Source organism: Adiantum capillus-veneris, chromosome 7, assembly GCF_014529385.1.
Source record: "Adiantum capillus-veneris isolate H3 chromosome 7, ASM1452938v2, whole genome shotgun sequence".
NCBI classification, from domain to species: domain Eukaryota; kingdom Viridiplantae; phylum Streptophyta; class Polypodiopsida; order Polypodiales; family Pteridaceae; genus Adiantum; species Adiantum capillus-veneris.
Genome location: NC_140937.1, coordinates 27,605,118 through 27,624,859, shown reverse-complemented (window position 1 = coordinate 27,624,859; position 19,742 = coordinate 27,605,118). Strand labels below are relative to the sequence as shown.

The window sequence follows — 19,742 nt, the reverse complement described above, 5'->3', positions numbered from 1 at the left end:
CCTGCTACCTCTTCTGCCAGAAAGTGCTAGCGCTAGGTTTGCTTATATACAAACTTAGCAAATTGCCCTACCTACTTTTCAACAAAAGTCACTTAATAAATAAGTGAAAAATGTCAAAAATAAGGAAAATGGGTTTAATGCACTGGAAAATTCCCCTGATGGATTCTGATGGGAATGCTTATGATCATGCTCTGTGCAACCAGAGGATATGCATCTAATCTAAGTGACTGGTCATGCACGGTCTGCGAACAGACTCACAAAAGTGCCAGATCACTTCCTATTCTAGACTTACTAGACGGAACTGAACCCTGGTCATGCTGTAGCTTGTCCACGGACACATAGGGTTGGATGTGTCACGTGACAATTATGGTCCTTTTCAAATTTCAGAAAAGATCAGCGATGTAGTGTAGCCTGCTACAGTGTCACTTTCACTTTCATATGACAGTAGTTTACAGTTGGGCTTTGGTCAGTTGATCTTTAGTCTGGTCGGTTCACACTTGGGCAGAGACACGTGGCAGGGTGGTCTAGTGGACATCGTGGCCAGGTCACCACCGCCACCCAGTGGAGATAGACTTAGATGATGTTCTTTATGAGCCGTTGGTGGCTCTTGATGATTGTGCATATGAGTAGTCGTTTTGGGCCAATGGCATTATCTTTGTACGTAGTAGTCGTCTAGAGTGGGTCTTACACAGAGCAAGTCTGCACCATCCCGGCACATCTGAGCCTCGACACCCCATTGTACCTGAGAGTCTTGGGCTGGAGCTAAGTGTGCTGCCAAGCCAGAGTCTGTATCAGTCTTTGAGATAGTCGAGTCATATGTTCTGGTCTGCTGTTGTGTCTTTGAGAGCATGTTGACGTCTATTGTTTCCTTTCTGTTCATCTGTTTGAGGGAGATTCAGTCTGTTTGAGTGAGATTGTCACGCACATTGCACTGAGGACCACCCACTGTAGAGAGCAAGACACGTTATCCATGCTACAGGTGCTCTCATTTTGGCGATCACGCTGGGACCTCAAAGGAAGTCTCACTCTTGTGGGGATAGAATCGTGAAGCTAATCGGTTGTTACCTGGCTCTGCACACTTGCTCACACTGTGTAGATCGTCTGCAAGTCTGGTCTGTTCCTCTCTCGCCCTGGTCCAAGTCCTTGTCCTCATCCTAGTCCTCGCCCCTGGTCCTTGGTCTTGGATCCTGGTCTAGTCCTCGCCCTCGCCCTCGCCCTCGCCCTGGTCCAGCCCTCCTCGTCCTTCCAGCTAGGTGGTCTAGTACTGGTCCCGAGCCAGGTGACCTAGTCATATCCTCACCTGTTCTAGCACTCTTCACTGTTCACTGCATGACACATACAAGGCAATCAGTTGAGCGTCAAAGCGCACTACTAAGCCCTCTGAAGCACTATAACAGAAGACGCACGGTGGTATCTAGTAGAAGTCCATTAACCTCATCAACCTTACCTCCACATACTCCATCCCCCATTCCTTCATCTCCCATTCCTTCATTTCCCATTCCTTCATCAGGTTCCACATCTTCCAAATCACCTTCTCCAGTAAAGCTCTCCCCTATTCTGCTATAACAAGGGGCCATGGAGGCGTTGGCTAGCGTGTTGGCTAAGGTAAACACCAAGTTCCCCACCTTCAAAGGACTCTCCTCGGAAGATGCGGACGACCATGCACGGAGGTTCGTATCTCTCTGTAGAGGACGTGGTCTTAACAGGGAAGATGCTTATTTGGTACTTTTTCCTTCCACCTTGGACGGCTTAGCAGACAAATGGTACAGCCAGTTTGCAGAGAATCATTTTGCAACTTGGGCAGACTTAAGACAACAGTTCTGTGCAACTTTCAGGCCGGGCGACTACCAAGAGAAAGTGTTGGATGAGTTGGCCAACATGGTGCTCCAGCCATAGGAGACTTTTGCGGAGCTTATGACCAAAACCAAGTCTATGGTTGCCAAGCTTCCCCAGCAACCCGGTGAATTCATGGTTAAGAAGTGGGTGGAGAAGACGCTTCCAAAAACCTCTCAGCAAAAACTCCGGGAGAGCCTTCGACTTGACGCCACTCTGGAGGAATTCATCGCAGCTGCTACTAGAATAGAGGGGGCTAGGAAGCTGTTCAACAACTCTCCTCACATAGATACTCCCTCTGTGTTCTCCGAAGGAAGTCCTGCTGATCCTTTGACTTCCTTGCGCAGGGAACTCGAAGCCCTCAAACTAGAACGAGCCCTCCAAGAAGAGAAATCAATCTCTCTAAGACAAGAGAAACCATCGCACCTAGAGGCTTTCGATCAAATCAAAAGAGAACTAGAAGAGCTTCGGTCTCAGCAGGAGACCAAAGCTATGGTATGGTGCAGCTCTTGTCGCTCTCCTGGACATCCTCCACAAGACTGTCCCCTTCGGGCTTATTGCCACTTCTGCGAAAAATCTGGGCACGAAGATAAGGATTGTTACTATATCAAAGGATTGCGGCAAATACAACAAAATCTAGGTCCTCTCCAACAAGGGCTAGCACCTGCATCCAACATGGTCTCACCCTACGGCCATCAAAACCCGTTGCCTTCTCTGCTGACAACACCCCCTATGCAGCAAGGTATGCCCAACAACTTTGCACCCCACAGTTTTTATCATGCCAGTACTCCCTCAGTTCCCCAAAGTTTCTACACCTCAGCCTCCAGCACCATGCAACAACAAGAGCAACGACCACCTCATCCCCCGTTTCGTCCGTCAAATCGGCCAATCCTATGCTACAGATGCGGTGAATATGGGCATTACCAAAGTAAGTGTCCTTTACCTGAAGGGTCTCCTCCTTGCAGACATTGTCCGGAGTCTTGTCCGAAGTCTAAGGACCACTACAGTAAAGATTGTCCCAAACAAAGGACATCCTCATCTTCAGGCCCAAATCAAAATCAACAAGAGTTTACATTCCCGAAAATCAATCTAATCACAATGAACACCACCCCTCAGCCAGCACCTGCTACACATACAGTTCAGCCACAACAAGCAGCAGAGCCTACTGGGTGCTCACTCGAGCACAAAGAGCAGCCCTGGGTTTAAGTTTGCCAACTGGACCATCAGGTCCAACACTTCAGCAACCTGTTCAAAATGTCGCACCCGTAAATGGTGCAAAGAATAGGCCAATCTCTATGCTTTCGGACATTGATAGAGCCTTCCTGGCAGCAGTAGCTGACTTGCAACAGGTCAAAGTTTCCGAGGAGGCCCAGGTTGTAGAAGCTAGGCCCACTGCGGAAGCAATCTTGAAGAACACCTTTCAGCAAGTATCTCTTTATGAGAGGCTTCGGCTAGATGCAACTCTTAGAAGTGACACCCTCTCAATAATTCAATCCTTGTACCCTGGTACAGGGCCTAGTGGCGGGCACCTACCTGTGCAGCCCCTGGAGTCCTACATGATTTCATATCCAGCTGCTCCCCTCACTGACTATAGAAGTCCACGTCTTACTGTATCTATTCTTGGGTAGTCATTCTCAGGTGTCATAGTGGATGGTGGGTCTGGAATCAATGTGATGCCTGAATTTACCATGTCAGCCTTAGGTCTGCAGCCTACTCGCCCTGCTCCGTTCACTGTTACATTGGCAGACCAGAGGACAGTCTATCCTGTGGGCATAGTAGAGAAGGTGCCTTTGAAGGTACAAGACTTCACATTTAGCTTGGATTTTGTGGTGGTCAGTCTTCCTCAGGTGGAGGGAGGATTTCCCTTGCTGATTGGTAGACCATGGTTGCGGCATACTAAGGCACTTCATGATTGAGAAAACGACGCCATGTGGATACACACTCCCAGCTCCCAAATGCAACCAATCCGGCTTGAAGGAGGGATGGATCCAGTGGCTCAAAACAGCTCATTGACAATACAATCCAACCCCGACCCTGAGCAGCCCATCCCACCTGATGGGTCTGACGAGGACCTGCTACAGTGGTTGGAAGCTACCACTTCGATGCCATGCTACATGGTCTCTACTCAAAACTTACATGTGCCGCCAGTAACACTCTCTCTTCAAAATCCTCAGGAGGACACTGATGTCCAAAGTCCTACAGCAGACAGTACAACAGTCGAAGAAGTAAGTGTGTCAGCCCTAAATTCTCATGCGTCGAATGACCCGCCGATGGAAGCCCTCGGTCTTGGGGAACCTATAACACATCACGAAAGGGGGAAAAAATCTCCTTTGCATGCACTCACCGAAGATTTCCCCCTTCCTGGAGCATCTCCCAAGTCGGACCCCCTTCAAAAGCACTCTGTCATGTCGTCTGCATCTGAAGAGTTACCCTTCGAGGAGCTCCCACAGGGATGGTTACAAGAAGAGTATGCAGAGTTTCCAATCGATCAAACAGCTGCACATGATGTCTTGAAGCTCCAAGAGGCAGCTCACCTCTCATCTTCAGAAGCACCCTCTCAAGCTACACCCCTAGACCCGGTCAGAGAAGTCAACCTGGGAGATCCTAACAACCCTCAGCACGTACTGTTAGCAGCTTGGTTATGGGAGCATCCCGCATTACTCAATCAGGTAGTCTCTTTCATCCACTCTTTTAAAGATATTTTTGCTTGGTCCTACATGAATTTAGAGGGGATTCCACCAGAATTGGGTGTCCACACTATAGCTCTGGATGAAGGGGCTAAGCCTGTAAGAGGCCGAGCTTACAAGCTCCACCCGAAGTATGCTGAGGCGGTCAAGGAAGAGTTAGAAAAAATGCAAGAGGCAGGGATCATAGTACCTGTGGAGCACTCTGAGTGGTTATCACCCATGGTGATAGCGCCTAAGAAGCAATCCAACAAAATCCGTGTGTGCGTCGATTACCGTGCTCTGAATAAGGTAACTATCCCAGATGGTTTCCCAACACCTTTCACTGAGTGTGTACTCGAAGATGTAGCAGGGCATGTATTGTACAGTTTCATGGATGGGTTTAGTGGATACAATCAGTCGGGCATCCATCCAAGTGATCAGCTGAAAACGGCATTTGTGACTCCCTGGGGTATTTTTATATACACTCGAATGTCTTTTGGGTTGAAAAATGCCCCACCTTCTTTCAATAGGGCGGTATATCTCATCTTTTGTCCTCTGCTTACGGATCATCTTCGCATCTTCATGGACGATTTTTCGACCTTCTCAGGTGCTCAATGTTCAACCCCAGTGGAAAACCTAGAGGAACACCTCGCTCAGCTCTCTGCTGTCTTCCTCAGGTGCAGAGAGGCACGCCTAAAGCTAAATCCTAACAAATGTCATTTTTTGGTTACTGAAGGCACACTTCTAGGCCATGTGGTGTTTGCTAAAGGTTTAGCGCCTGACCCAGAGAAGATTGTGGCAATCTTAAAGTTACCACCTCCCATCAACCCAAAAGGGGTACAGAGCTTTGTAGGCCACACAGGGTATCATCGCAGGTTTATACGCATGTATGCACAGGTGGCTCAACCCCTGACCCGCCTAACCAGTGCTGCTGTTCCCTTTCAAATGGTCAAAGGCAGAGGCTGAAGCTTTTGCATACCTTAAAAAACCACTCACCGAAGCGCCTATCTTAGTAGCTCCCGATTGGTCTCTCACCTTTCATGTGCATACAGATGCCAGTCAACTGGCTGTGGGTGCGGTGCTGACTCAACCTAGTAAGGAGTATAACCTGGATCGCCCTGTTCACTATGCAAGTCGCCTACTCACCAAGGCAGAGTGCAACTATAGCACCACAAAAAGGGAAGGTTTAGCTATTGTGTATGCTCTGCAAAAATTTCGGCACTACTTATTAGGGGTCCACTTCACAGTTATTACTGATCACCATGCCCTGCGATATCTGCTCAACAAGCCGCAGGTTGCAGGTAGAGTATGGCGATGGCTACTCTTATTTCAAGAGTTCGATTTCGAAGTGGTACTCAGGCCCGGCAAACATCATGTCCTTGCCGACCACCTTTCTCGCGTTCACACTGGTGAAGAAGCAAAAGGGGTTGCTGACGACTTTCCTGATAGCAGTCTCTTTAAGGTGGATACCACACCGGAATGGTACGGCGATGTTTTGCATCTGCTTTCTAATGGCCTCTACCCAGAGAATGCTTCTCCCCTGCAGAAGAGACGCCTGTTACTGAAGTCTAGGCTTTTCACTCTCATTGGGGGCCAGCTATACAAATCAGGGCAGGATGGTGTTCTGCGGCGGTGTGTCTCCCCTCATGAAGTCGAGTATATTTTAGAGGATGCCCATAGTGATCCCACTGGTGGCCATTACCCTGGCCATATTACTGCACAAAAAATTCTCCAATGTGGCTTATGGTGGCCCTATATTTTCCGCGATGCAATTGCCTATGTAAAGGTATGTGATGTATTTCAACGCTGTGGCCCTAAACCAAGCAAACAGTCAAACCGTCCTCTGCAGGTCTCTATGGCATGGCAACCCTTTGAGAGATGGGGCATAGATTTTGTAGGCCCAATTACTCCCTCTGCCCAACCAGGCAATCGAAAGTATCTCTTGGTCGCTACCGACTACGCAACAAAGTGGGCAGAGGTACTTGCAACAATGGACTGCACTGGCACTACGGTAGCGAAAATATTTTGTGCAAGTTTGGATGTCCCTTGGAAATCACCAGTGACAGGGGTAGTCACTTTGTGAATGAAACAATTTCTACCTTGCTGGCCAACTACAAGATTTTTCACAGAAAATCTTGTTCCTATTACCCTAGAGCAAACGGGCAGGCAGAGAGCACTAATAAGGTTCTGATAGCACTCCTGCGGAAAGCATGTCATCTTCATCCCTCGACTTGGGCTCAAGCTATCCACGGTACACTTTGGGCTTATCGAACTTCTTTCAAAGCCACAACCAATCACACCCCATTTCAATTGGCTTTCGGGTTGGAAGCGATAGTACCTTTTGAATTCAACTCAGGATCCCCGCGAGTGGGGAGTCTTCGTGCCAATGGAAATTTGGGGTCGGCATCAGTCTCTCGTCTTTTCCTTTTGGAGGAAAGCCGAGGTTTGGCTTCACTGGCTCTAGAAGCAGAGCAGCTTCGTCGTAAAGCCTTGCATGATCGCCATCTCAGGAAGCCGCAAATAAGGCAAGGAGCACTGGTGCTACTTTATCAGGCCAAGTTTCTGAAAAAAGCAAAGAAGTTGGTCCCAGCATGGCAAAGACCATATAAGGTGATGGAGATTCTACCCCACGGCGCTGTACAATTAGCCACTCTTGAAGGAGTTTCTCTGCCTCTAGTCAATGGATCTCGGATCAAATGCTATCATGCTTAAGAAGCCGCTCAAGGGTCTAACCGCGCGACAATCAAGTGTTGAGCTTCGCCGACTCTGAACCTTTAAATAGCCTCAGAATCACTATCCTCGGAATCACTATCTTCCGCATCTTGCTGTTCCGTTTTATCTTATCTCTTAGACCCTCTCCTTAGACAGCTCTCCTTCTGCAGACTCTGTTAAGCTCATAGGTTTGATTCTGGACTTGGATCAACTCTATCCTTCACTCTCTCTGTCTTCAATCCCTCTCGGTCTTGGGCATAAGCAAATCCCCTCAGTCCTCAATCTCGACTCAGTACCTTTTCTCATCTTTTGCCTCTCAAGTAAATCATAGTTCTTTGATATGGATCAATGTCTTTGTATCATTGAGTGGGGTGTTTATGAAAGTACTTCGCGTTCTATCCACTGCTCATTCTTTCTCAGTACCTCGAAATTATCCATGCTTTCTATTAATCAAGTCTGTGTATTGGTTGTCGCTAAATCTTTACGATCGCTGGGATAGTTCCTACGTGTTTTATATTTTTCTACCCTCGACTTTGTCTATCCTCTCAACCCCCAGCCCTAATCCTAGCCCTAGTGCTTTCCCCACCCTAGGCCCTAGCCTTGACCTTACTCCCGCCCTCGCCCTAGCCTTGGCCTGCTTCGCCCTTGACCTAACTTATCCCTAGCCCCTCGTCCTCACCCCCTATTTTCTCGCCCCTAGCCCCTCACCCCCTATTCCTCGCCCTAGACCCGCACCCTCTCGCCCTCGCCCCTCTTCTCTTGCCCTAGCCCACCCCTAGCCCCTCGCCCTCGCCCCTAGACCCTCACCCTCTTGCCCTCGCCCCCTAGCCCTCGCCCTCGCCCCTAGACCCTCACCCTCTCGCCCTCGCCCCCTAGCCCCTCGTCCTCAACCACTCCCTCGCCCCTAGCCCCTCGCCTCTCGCCCTAGACCCCCTCACCCTCTCGCCTTGTCCATCCCCTCGTCCCTAGCCCTCCCCTTCACCCTCTCGACCTCTCCCCTAGCCTCTAGCCTTGGTCCTAGACCTAGCCCTTCCTCCCCTCGCCCCTCGCCCTTGCCCAAAAAAAAAAAAAATTAAAAAAATTAAAAAAATTATTTAAAAAAAAAAAAAAGCAAGCGCCGCGAATCTGCGAAACGCAATTTGGGCGGTTTCTCACTTCTCACCAAGGGCATATTTTACATGCGAAAAGCATGCAAAAAGCCAACCCCAAAAGCAGAGAGCCTTTATAGCCTTGGTACTCTGTTCAGTCTTCATCCAGTACCGAAGTGGGTCTCGCCCTTTTGCTCCTGCTTCAGTGGGACTCATCAATCAGTATAGATTCTCAGGCACACTTGATAAAGATGGTTAGAACTCGCAATAAAGAAAAGCATCTCCAATCTGAGGAAGAGTCCTCGGCCTCTGGGGATAGCTCTGACAATAAATCAGATTACACTCCTAGTTCAGAGCAGCTTTCAGAGGAATCTTCAGAGGAAGAGTCGCCCCAGTCAGTCACTGCTGACACGGTCACCACTCTCCAGGTGCCTCGCCCGTGTGGTGCCCTCTCCAAGGTACCTCTAATAATGATATATCATTTACAGGCTCCGAATCCAGCACTCAAGGATGTGTTCTCTCAATAGCAACTGATACACTTGGGTCTTCAAAATTTGGCTCAGACCGACTTGTCTGCCAATATCTCTACTGCCAAGCTATGTTCCCTCTTGCTAAATTTTCCAAAGCTGAATGATACTGCACTTACAGCGGAGGATATAGGACAGGCTATGGGAATATTCACTGTGCTGGCACCTCTGCCCGCAACAAAAACCTTCTCGAATCACTCACCAGAAGAAACTGCGAATGCTTGTCAGGAACTTTTGCTGGACTCACATCCAGACTATCACAGGAGTCAGCAACTGTATTCAGTGTTACACTATTATTTTTTACTGCGAGCACCTGAAAGAACAAGGGTTCCATCTTCTCCAGGTTCTCCAGCAATATGTGATGCTCTTTTTTGTCTCTATCACTGCCTGCCATACCCATTTCACAATTTGTTGTTTAAAGCGATACAGGACAGGGCAAAGCGTTTTCGGACTCAGCGTAAAGGCAAAGCGAAAAGGTTCAATTACTATGCAGCGCCTATTATGTATTGGGTAGTACAGATTATGCAGCAAAAGACAAATGCAAAAGCAGTTATCACCCTTCAAGATGATCCAAAAGAGCAAGAACATTCCAAAATGGCCAAAGGGAAAGGCATCTTGCGCAAGAGGGCAAAGGTGCAAAAAGATTCATCTAAGCAACTGGCAACACTACCTTTCTCAGAATCACACGTCAAAATCTCGGACGTCCATACTACAACACCAGCAGTGCGTATGTCTACTTCTGTGGTAGCCACCTCTTGTGAGTAGTGTTGTAGTCACTAAAACACAACCTCCAGTTGTGTCGCCAGCACCACGTACTACTCTTACTGCTGGGGCACCGAAGGATACTACAGGGGCATCTAGCTCTGGGGCGCCTACATCTGACAAGCATGACATGTATGATACTTTTGCGCCTCAGGCGACAGACTTTTAGAGGCAGACAGAAGAGCCATTTCGACGATTATCAATGCAGCCCTCTCATTGAAAGGTACCAACGGTATGCATCGCGCTTGCTATGACGGTATGACAAGGGAAGTGCAAACACATCTTCAACGAGCGATGGATAGGGAAAATTTCATTGCTACAGCTCAAGATCGCATAAGAATCTTAACTCAACAGGTAGTGGACCTCAAACATATTGTCCACACTCAGCAAAAACAGTTAAAAGAGGCAAATGATATGACCGCAGCAGTTCAGGACCTCTCTCCGATGATACATACACTATGTCCTTGCGCAAAATACCAAGCTGTAGCCATTTCACAGGCAGTTCCAGCTATAGCTACAACTACAACCCCGGTTTCTCAGCAAGTTCCTGCTATGGCAACACAGGTACCAACACAGACGGACATTGCCAAAGCACATTCAGGGGATTCTCAAACAGCAGAGAAAGCAAATTCTACCAAAATGGAGTCTAAACCAACATGATCGGTCTCATCACACTTTCAGGGTCCCTCTATGGCATCCCCCTCCCAGCCTCCATCCTTTCCTCAACACTTCTACGGCTTCCCGGGATTCCAACAACCTGTTCCACCCTCGCAGCCTGCGCAGTCTTTTCCTGGGTTTCCACCAGCTCCACCTACTCACAGTCAACCGTCTCACATGACGCGGCCTGCTGCTCATGGGATGGCTACTTCATACCCGATGTACCCTCCTCATGGCCACTACCCCTCACCATACACTTGGCCTCCATCTCCTTACCCACCTTACTATCAGCCTCCTCCACCTCCTCCTCCATCATCTGACCACCGACAGTAGATCGTCGATATTTCAGTTCTTCAGTTCCGCTCTCCGGGACGGGCAGCGGTCTTGTGGCGGGCAACCTGTAGCCTGCTACAGTGTCACTTTCACTTTCATATGACAGTAGTTTACAGTTGGGCTTTGGTCAGTTGGTCTTTAGTCTGGTCGGTTCACACTTGGGCAAAGACACGTGGCAGGGTGGTCTAGTGGACATCGTGGCCAGGTCACCACCGCCACCCAGTGGGGATAGACTTAGATTATGTTCTTTATGAGTCGTTGGTGGCTCTTGATGATTGTGCATATGAGTAGTCGTTTTGGGCCAGTGGCATTATCTTTGTACGTAGTAGTCGTCTAGAGTGGGTCTTACACAGAGCAAGTCTGCACCATCCCGGCACATCTGAGCCTCGACACCCCATTGTACCTAAGAGTCCTGGGCTGGAGCTGAGTGTGCTGCCAAGCTAGAGTCTGTATCAGTCGTTGAGATAGTCGAGTCATATGTTCTGGTCTGCTGTTGTGTCTTTGAGAGCTCTGTTGACGTCTGTTGTTTCCTTTTTGTTCATCTGTTTGAGGGAGATTCAGTCTGTTTGAGTGAGATTGTCACGCACATTGCACTGAGGACCACCCATTGTAGAGAGCACGACACGTTATCCACGCTACATGTAGCTTACAGGTTGAAGCTACCAGAAGGCTAGAAAATACATAATTCTTTTCATGTCAGCCTTTTAAGACCCTTTGTTGGTGATGTGCCAGAAAATATGCTTGATGAGGAGCAACCTGAAGTGGAAGAATTGGATGAGATCCTTGTTCCTGAACAAATATTGGCACATAAGGAAAGGAAGGTTACAAGAAAGGTTGCAAGACGCTACCTGGTGAAGTTCAAGAACTATCCATCTTTGGATACCAAATGGATGGAAGAGTTTGAATTGGTTGATTCACCTCAACTATTGCAATTATATCTTGAAGCCTTCCAGATGGAACCCAAAGTGACTTGATGTAGCCTTTTGGAGCAAGGCAAGAGCATGGTTCATGATGCTCAAGAGAGTAGTTAAGTAATTGTATCTACTCTTTCCATACAGAATTTAGCTAGAGAAGTTTGTGCTTGAGAGTACACTAGAAGACTTCTATGCTTGATATATGTAGTAGCCAGGTCGGTGGGATTGTTTAATCGTCCAACGCTACATTTCCAAAAGCATGTATACCTTGGATTCCCATCTTAAAATATATGTGATCAGGAGATATCAGCATGTATTATTGGCATGCAAGCAAGGTCACTTGCAATATTTCAAGGGTGGGGTGTGTCACCAAGAGGGGTATTTTTCATGTTGCCTTCTCTAAATATGTACTACATATTTTTCTTTATTTTATTTTTACTTGTTTTTCCAGGAAGCCTTGAAAAGGTGCAGGTGGACATTGCATGGCCAGTGTGAAACGGCTACGGCCGAATAGGTTTCTCTCATCGGGAGTCTAGGTCAGTCAGTCTGGGATTGATTGAGCTAGTTAGCACTGAATTATAATGAGTTTGGAAGACTATGTGCGCCAAATGAAGTCTAAGCCACTTGGAAAGTCACTTACAACTTTATAAGTAAGTGGGAACTAGGGAATTAATTCAAAGGGGCAAATTGGACACTTGCCAGTTGTAGAGCAATCTGCAGGACACCTCAGCTGGAGGGGACGCCCAAGAGAGAGAGAGGGCTGATTTTTACTCTACAAGTGACTTACAGTGTGTGTGTGTGTGTGTGAGTAGCGGGTGCAAGTTGACAGCTTTAATGGAAAGCTTGCCTTCTCCTCTGTCTCATGTAGCGCGATGATTTGCTCTCGTGCATCTCTCTCTCCCATTTGGCACAAATGGTAATGCCCCACTAGTTCGGCTACTTAGATGAATATGTACAATTCTGGGGGTTTATGCGCGTTTGCCAAGGCAAGAGCCTTCTGAACCGGATTAGCTAACTGCTAATCCCACACAGGTACGCATAGTTCCATCGCAGGAGATTGCGAGTTTGGAGAGTTTTCTCACATGAAAACTCATCCAATTCACAAGGGAACTGTCCCATTGTGTGCGGGAGCCCTTGGGACCGCTAAAAACGATCCGAAACAGAGAACTACAACCTGCTGTGTTTTTCTGCAGGTTTAGGGTTTTGCACCTAAACTGCAAGAACACCAGGGGAGCTCCGTGAGAACCTTGGGATGCTTGTGCAGGGTTTTGGGCACCCGACAGCAGAAAAACAGAGAATTACAGCACGCTGAAATTCTGTTACAGCTCACCAGAAAGCTTCTAAATTGCGAGGGAATCCGTCCTAGACAGGTGTTTTGACCTACAGGGGTTCTGGCACCGTTATGCTGCCAAAATCAGGTCGGAAACCTGCGTTTTCAGCCCTCGCCAGGTTTGGACAGCTTCATGCCAACTGTTCTTTCAGACACAAACTTCAGACTAGAGCATCAGCATGATCAATACTCTCACACCATCCCTTGAGTAGAATGGTGATCCATGTATGCAAGGGACCTGCCCTGTGCCCTCCTCTGATTTTTACATTCAAGCTTGACTGCGGAGCACAACGTACATTGGGCATTAATCACAGCCTCATCCTCTTGTTCATTTTGAAAGCTTTCTGCGTTCATATGGCTCAAGAAAGTTTACACTCTAAGAGACCAGTAATGTTCTGAGCAACTTTGGCCACATGAGTCAGCATAGCCACATCTTCATCAGCCTTTGGCAAGCAGGGCCTTTCTTTGTGATTGAGTGTGGCTCTGTTTACTGCAGCCTAGGCCTATATTTGACCCATTTGGCTACTCCTCAACGTTGTATGATAAAGTCCTTTGAGTTTCTTCTTCTCTCTTTAAGAATCTCCCAATTATATCCTCGAATATAGGATATTGATTGCCTTCAAGGTAGATTCTTTAACTATGATAAGGAACCTTTTTCTTTTATTGGGGTGTTTAGGCAGGCTGGGGGGGGGGGGGGGGGGGGGGGGTGTTTGGGTTGTAGTTAAGGAGATATACATGGAGATTGAAGAATATCAAAAACTTTGAAAACAAAGGGACATTCTTAGTTACTTTTTGGCTATTGCGCAAGACAATTTAAGTTGCACAGGATGATGGCTCGATCATCATCAATAACTTGATACAAATCCACAAGTGGATACTAGCAAACAGGATAATGACTTGCACCCAATTGATCATAATCAATAATTTGATACAAATCCATAACTGGATACTAATAGACACAGAAAGCAGACTGAAATTAATTGACTGACCAAATACAAGCACCTGCGCTAAATATCCTCCAATAGCTGGACCAATAACCAAACCAAGTCCCCACATTGTGCCCACCTGTTAAAACGAAGGGATAAAGCCACAGAAACTGCCTGAGTAGAGATAACGATATCAGAGCCGAATCTATTCAAGGAAATTCTCTCGTTTACCAGTGACAACCCTAGTGCTTGATATTCTTCAGTGCATATCTCTGAAGCATATGCCTGCAAGATTGTAGAGGAAGAAAGGCTTGCTGCATTACAGGACATCTGTTGACCTTAAGCCTAACATACACCAAACCAACCTACCCGAACAGGTCCTAGCATCCCATTGACAAGCCCCAGTGAAAATCTAGATGCAAGAGCAATCCAAAAGTTTGTACTGAAGCCAAAAATTGTGTTGAACACAAATCTGAATATTCACAAAACCAAAACAACAATTACTTAATCAAATATTAAAATTGTGAATTTACAGTAAAAGATATCTACAAAACCTTGAAAATGGACTTCCATGAAATTACATTGAAGCAGTGCCCACTATGATGGTAGGCTTTCGTCCATATCTGTCAGCCAATATTCCCCATAGTGTCGAGCTGAGAAAGCGTCCAACCATAAGGGATGACCCTGCACACCCGTTTTCAGATTCCTGGTGACTTTGAGAGTCTTTTGCCACACATGCTTAGTCGGGTACCAATAAACATGATGTACTAGGTGCTCAAAACTCGGTGATCACTCACCTCATTGTTCCAAAGACAGATCAAAGAAACTATGCAGCTTGCACAACAGAGTTATAAAGTATAAGAAGACAAATTTGTCAATACTGTTATCACCTACCACAAGATATTTTTCGACGGCAATATCTTCAAGATTCCCGTTCCAGGATATTTTTTTGTAGCTTAGTTTTCATAATGTAAAGCATTCATATCGTTTTATTTTACAAAATCTTAAGTATCACAGCTGGAGCTATGGAGCTCCAATCTAGGTGTCCTCACCCGTCCAATCAATCACTATGATTTCAAAACAAATATTGAAACATGAGCTTCTAAATGTCCCGCCAAGGTTTTCAAACAAATGACATATTTAAGCAAGATGCTACTTAAAATACAGAAAAACTTAGGTAGTTGGAGCATTGTAATTTCTTAGGTTAGAAGCAGTGACTTACGAGTTACAAAAACTAGAACTTGTTACGAGTTGGTGATGTGGCACCCGCGGAAGATGCTGACGTGGCCCTATAAGGACTGCTGTGAAATGTGGAACCTCATTTTGGCACCAGTTTGACTCGATAGCTTTTGGACATAGCTTTTCATGTGGGTGCTTTTCGAGGCCAAGATCCTTCAAATATGTAAGATGGGCTCTCTCTCTGGCATTCCAATTTGTAGGATGCAGAGTAGAACCTGGCTCTTGTACTTTGATTGATGCAATACAAAAGAAATACCGAAAGAGGCACCAGGCTTTTGGGGCAACTGCTCTCTAGAAGTGGAACTCCGCCACTCTATGTCTCTCGCGTGGATTTTCTCTCAGCAGCCGGATGAGCGTGCTTCACAGCAGAATTCGGAGCCCACTTCTACCAGAGGTATATTAGTGGACAAAGCCACTGAGCTTGGGAGAGCTAGACGCCCACATCTATGGGGGCGACCACGACATCGACGGAGGCTCCACCAGAGAATCAGGAATATACTAGCACGACATGGGAGATGCCCAGTACGATTATTTCAGAGGCGGACATTGACGAAGCTCTTCAACGACCGATGTAATATTTTCTCGGACAACGCCCGATGCCGGGCATCCTCAGGCATGGATGATGCTGATGATTTTTCAGGCTGCCGATTTGAGTCTTTTAGTTTTAGTCTTTCACTTTACTTCATTTTATTTTTGTAACCAGACATTGGATTAGATCCACAAGGATTGTATCAGTTTGGTCTCATAGATCATTTTGGCTTTTTGAAGACGTTTAATATAACATTTCATTTCTCTCTCTCTCTGTGCTCGGCTGTTTTGAAGTGCTAAAGTCTCTTCCCGTCTGCTCTTTTCAGTTGGCATGTGGTGCCCTTCCATCCTAGTGGTATCAAAGCTTCATGCATCTGCTCTGCTAAGAGCACACCGATCCCTTCCCAAACACATAGGACAAGATGGCGCTTCTTGATTCCACAAAGTATCTGAAATTCTTTCTCGATGAACTCCATGACATACTCTCGAAGCACCCTCAGTAGAACCTCCCGATTCTGCAGATCTTTCAACAATTTCTCAACTACATGTTGCCACCTTTGTTGCCTCAGGCTTTTCCTCCTCCGGCACTAGAAGGTACAAGGGCCTCCTCTCGACAACCTACTCAATCTTCTATTCCGATTCAGAGTGTTTTCAAAAACATGGTGCAATCATCCGAGTTTTACCTGGTGCAACCTCTCCTTTGCCACCACCTCCCCCACCGCTACCTGGGTAAAACGATTGGATTTTGTATGCCTACCCCTATTATCCACCTCCAAGACTTGCATGGCATCAACCCAAGGACTTCAAGGATACATTAAAATTTTCACCTTTTCGAGAGTGATCTAGATCGGAAGAAAGCTTTGCAACTTCTCCCTCAGTTCAACAATATCTATGTTCTAGGGACCTACACCAAAGAATCAAAGATCTCTCGAACCGTCGCTTTTCTCAAAGACAATGCGATGCACTCGTGGAGTTCTATAACTACCAAGCCTCACGCTCCAAGGACTAGGCAAGCTTTCAAGAATATTTTTACCGGAGTTACATGACATCCTCATTTGAAGTGCAGCTTCTGGCAAAATTGGGCAACTTGAAAAATGTTGGCCACGTAAACTATATGGAACACTACAACCAAAAGTTTCTAGATAGCTACCTTCTAGTGTATTTCTCCAAGTTCATACCTCAGAGGACCATTGTGAGCACTATACCATAGGATTGCTATCACCTCTACAAGAATATTGTTTGTCCAAGCAAGTTTCTACACCCCAAGCTTATGGACAATGTATACATGCCCACTGCCTCTCCAATGCACCAAGTGCTTTATATGCTCATGCAAGTCGAGCCTCTAATGTGTCTCGCTAGGCAAAACATGGCCCTTTAAAAGTATTCCCAAAATATTTATCCCAACTGGCTCCCCACCAAAAGTGAACCAATATGTAGATCATGTCACTCATGTTGCTGAGGTGTTGAAGACCATCACTTTGGTCTTTTGCAAGTTCACTTAAATGAGATGCTATGGCCATAATTACCCAAAACATGAAATCGGAACAGGGAACGGGGAACGGCAACAAGCATAAAATGCCATTCCCTATTACAGATACTCAACGTTTGAAACACGGAACGCATATTCGAAACAGGAAGTTGGTACGGGAACGGGGAACAGAGACTTGAAAGTGGCAACTCCCTGTAACCATAGTTACCCAGAACAGGATTCGGGAACGGGAAACAGGGAACGGCAACGAGCATGAAACACCATTCCCTGTTACGAATATTCACGTTTCAAACACAAAACAGGAAGTTGGAAGGGGAATGGGGAACGAAGACCTGAAAATGGCCATTCCCTATTACGGATACTCACGTTTCAAACACAGAACGGGGATTAGGAACGGGAAGTTGGAAGGGGAACGGGGAACGAAGACCTGTAAATGGCCATTCCCTGTAACTATGGAGCCTATGGCGGCAGCCTCCTATGCTATGGTGCTGAAGAATAGTGAGCACTATACCATAGGATAGCTATCACCTCTACAAGAATACTTGTTTTCCAAGCAAGTTTCGACACTCCAAAAGCTTATGGACCATGTATACATGCCCATTGCCTCTCCAATGCACCAAGTGCTTTACATGCTCATGCAAGTCGAGCCTCTGATGTTCTCGCTAGGCAAAACATGGCCCTTTGAAAGTATTCTCAAAATATTTATCTCAACTGACTCCCCACCAAAAGTGAGCCAATATGTAGATCGTGTCACTCATGTTGTTGCGGTGTTGAAGACCATCACTTTGGTCTTTTGCAAGTTCACCCAAATGAGATGCTATGGCCATAGTTATCATTAACAGGAAATCGGAACGGGGAACGGCAACGGGCATAAAATGCCATTCCCTATTACGGATACTCACGTTTGTAAACACGGAACGGGGATTCGGAACGGGAAGTTGGAACGGGAACGGGGAACGGAGACATGAAAGCGGCCATTCTTTGAAACTATGGCTATGGCAGCCTCCTCCTATGCTATGGTGCTGAAGAATAGTACTGATCCGATGGAAATGGGTGGGTTTGGGTCTTCTTCTTGGACAACATGGACCAATGCCCTATCACAAGTGATTCCTCGACTGATGATCATGCCCTATCACAAGTGATTCCTCGATGATCGTGCACTAAGGATCCAATTTTTTTAAAACCATAAGCGCATCTTGAATTCAATAAAAAGAGACAAAATGATAGATAACAAAGAATGGTTCAATGGTTACAATATACAGCTTGTTGAAAGATAAAGAGACAGAGTTAGAAAGCTTACCAATAGGAAAAAGTTAAAAAGGATCTGACAGATCCCTTAAAGCCTTCGCAAATGCCCTTAGACACTTTACAATAATTATTAAATTGAAGTCATCAATATAATAAACTAATCACACTATAAATGCATAACCATTTCAAAGGAAGACAACTACGTTACGGTCAAGAAGTCGTTCAAAATAATCAAGCATAATTCAATCAGTCCTTGTCCATAAACAAGTTTTCCCTCTGTGCCCTTGATTAGGCTGGGAGATTAAGCTGCAAACCACCACAAGGCAGTCTCAACGATGGAAATGGATGGGTCTGGGTCTTCTCCTTGGAAGACATGGACCAATGCCCTATCACAAGTGATTCCTCGAGATGATGAAGGCTTCCGATGGTGTATCTCTACCACAGAGAGAGAGAAATAGAGGGGGAGCGGGTGTGTGCGTGTCGCAGCCGATGGTGTATCTCTACCACAGAGAGAGAGAGAGAATAGAGGAGGAGGGGGTGTGTGCACGTGTGTCGCAGCCGAACACTTCTGTGTTCTTTCTTTTGTACATGATCCTTTCTGTGGGTTTTCCTCGCCTCGAGGTTTCTCAATTGTAAATTAATCTCAAAGATTTACAAAAAAAAAAGGAGTAAGAAAATAGAGATACAACGTTTACAGACACTTTCAGCACATACTCTACAAACGCAACGCTAGCTCATTATCGAAGTATTAGTTCTTCATTGATGCAGAATATACAAAAGTACCAAGGGATATTTGGCGCTCATGCAACAGATGTAACTCCTTGAGATCCTCCATTGGAATGCAATTTGGAGACACCATTTTCGTTTTAGATCTGACTATGCTATTGTTCCAGCTCTCTTTTGGACTCTCGAGACTCTCTCTCAATCAACAGCAAGCAACTCGCACAGGCTAGTTTCCTCTTGGGCTGATTAGCCTACAATTTACAGGCCAATCCAGTTGGTTTTTGCCTTAGATCAAGTAGAAAATCTAGCTTCAACAACAGCAAGAAACCTCTATTGGCTACATCTATGAGCAGATCCAGTCTGATCTTGGCTTAGAGCTGGTGGCAAATCTATCTGCAATCTGACAAACTTTTGGCTGCTCCCTCCTTCGCTTCTTGCATTTGAACCCTAGGGCCTAAAGCATCCCTATCACCCCCATGGGTACCCACACCCTTAGGTACCTTTTCCACATGATAACACATGGTTATTTTGCCACCTACGCATCCAAGTAGGATAGAGGAGATAGACACCAATATAGGACAAAGCCCAAAATTCCCAACAACCCTCCCCTTGGGGTTTGAACTATGACAATAGAAAGTAGCTACACCAATCCGGGCTGACCATAATCTCCAATCCAAGAGATCATCTCCAATCCACGAAGAACCGATGATAACCACTCCAATCAAGGAGCACAACTCCAATCCAAGAGTCCACCACACAGCTCTAGT

At 46.3% G+C, this 19,742-nt stretch overlaps 1 protein-coding gene across 2 annotated transcripts in view; it reads right to left on the bottom strand.

Annotated features, from left to right (window-relative positions):
- The window catches only part of LOC147453599 (protein ZINC INDUCED FACILITATOR-LIKE 1-like), a 132,175-nt gene that overhangs the window by 99,778 nt on the left and 12,655 nt on the right, over window positions 1-19,742 (bottom strand). For both annotated transcript variants that reach the window (XM_086515749.1, XM_086515748.1), the window contains 4 exons: window positions 14,330-14,432; window positions 14,118-14,220; window positions 13,980-14,033; window positions 13,825-13,887 (listed from right to left, as the gene is read on the bottom strand). In XM_086515749.1, the coding sequence (XP_086371875.1) occupies window positions 13,825-13,887; window positions 13,980-14,033; window positions 14,118-14,220; window positions 14,330-14,432 (323 nt within the window). The remainder of the gene's footprint in view (window positions 1-13,824; window positions 13,888-13,979; window positions 14,034-14,117; window positions 14,221-14,329; window positions 14,433-19,742) is intronic.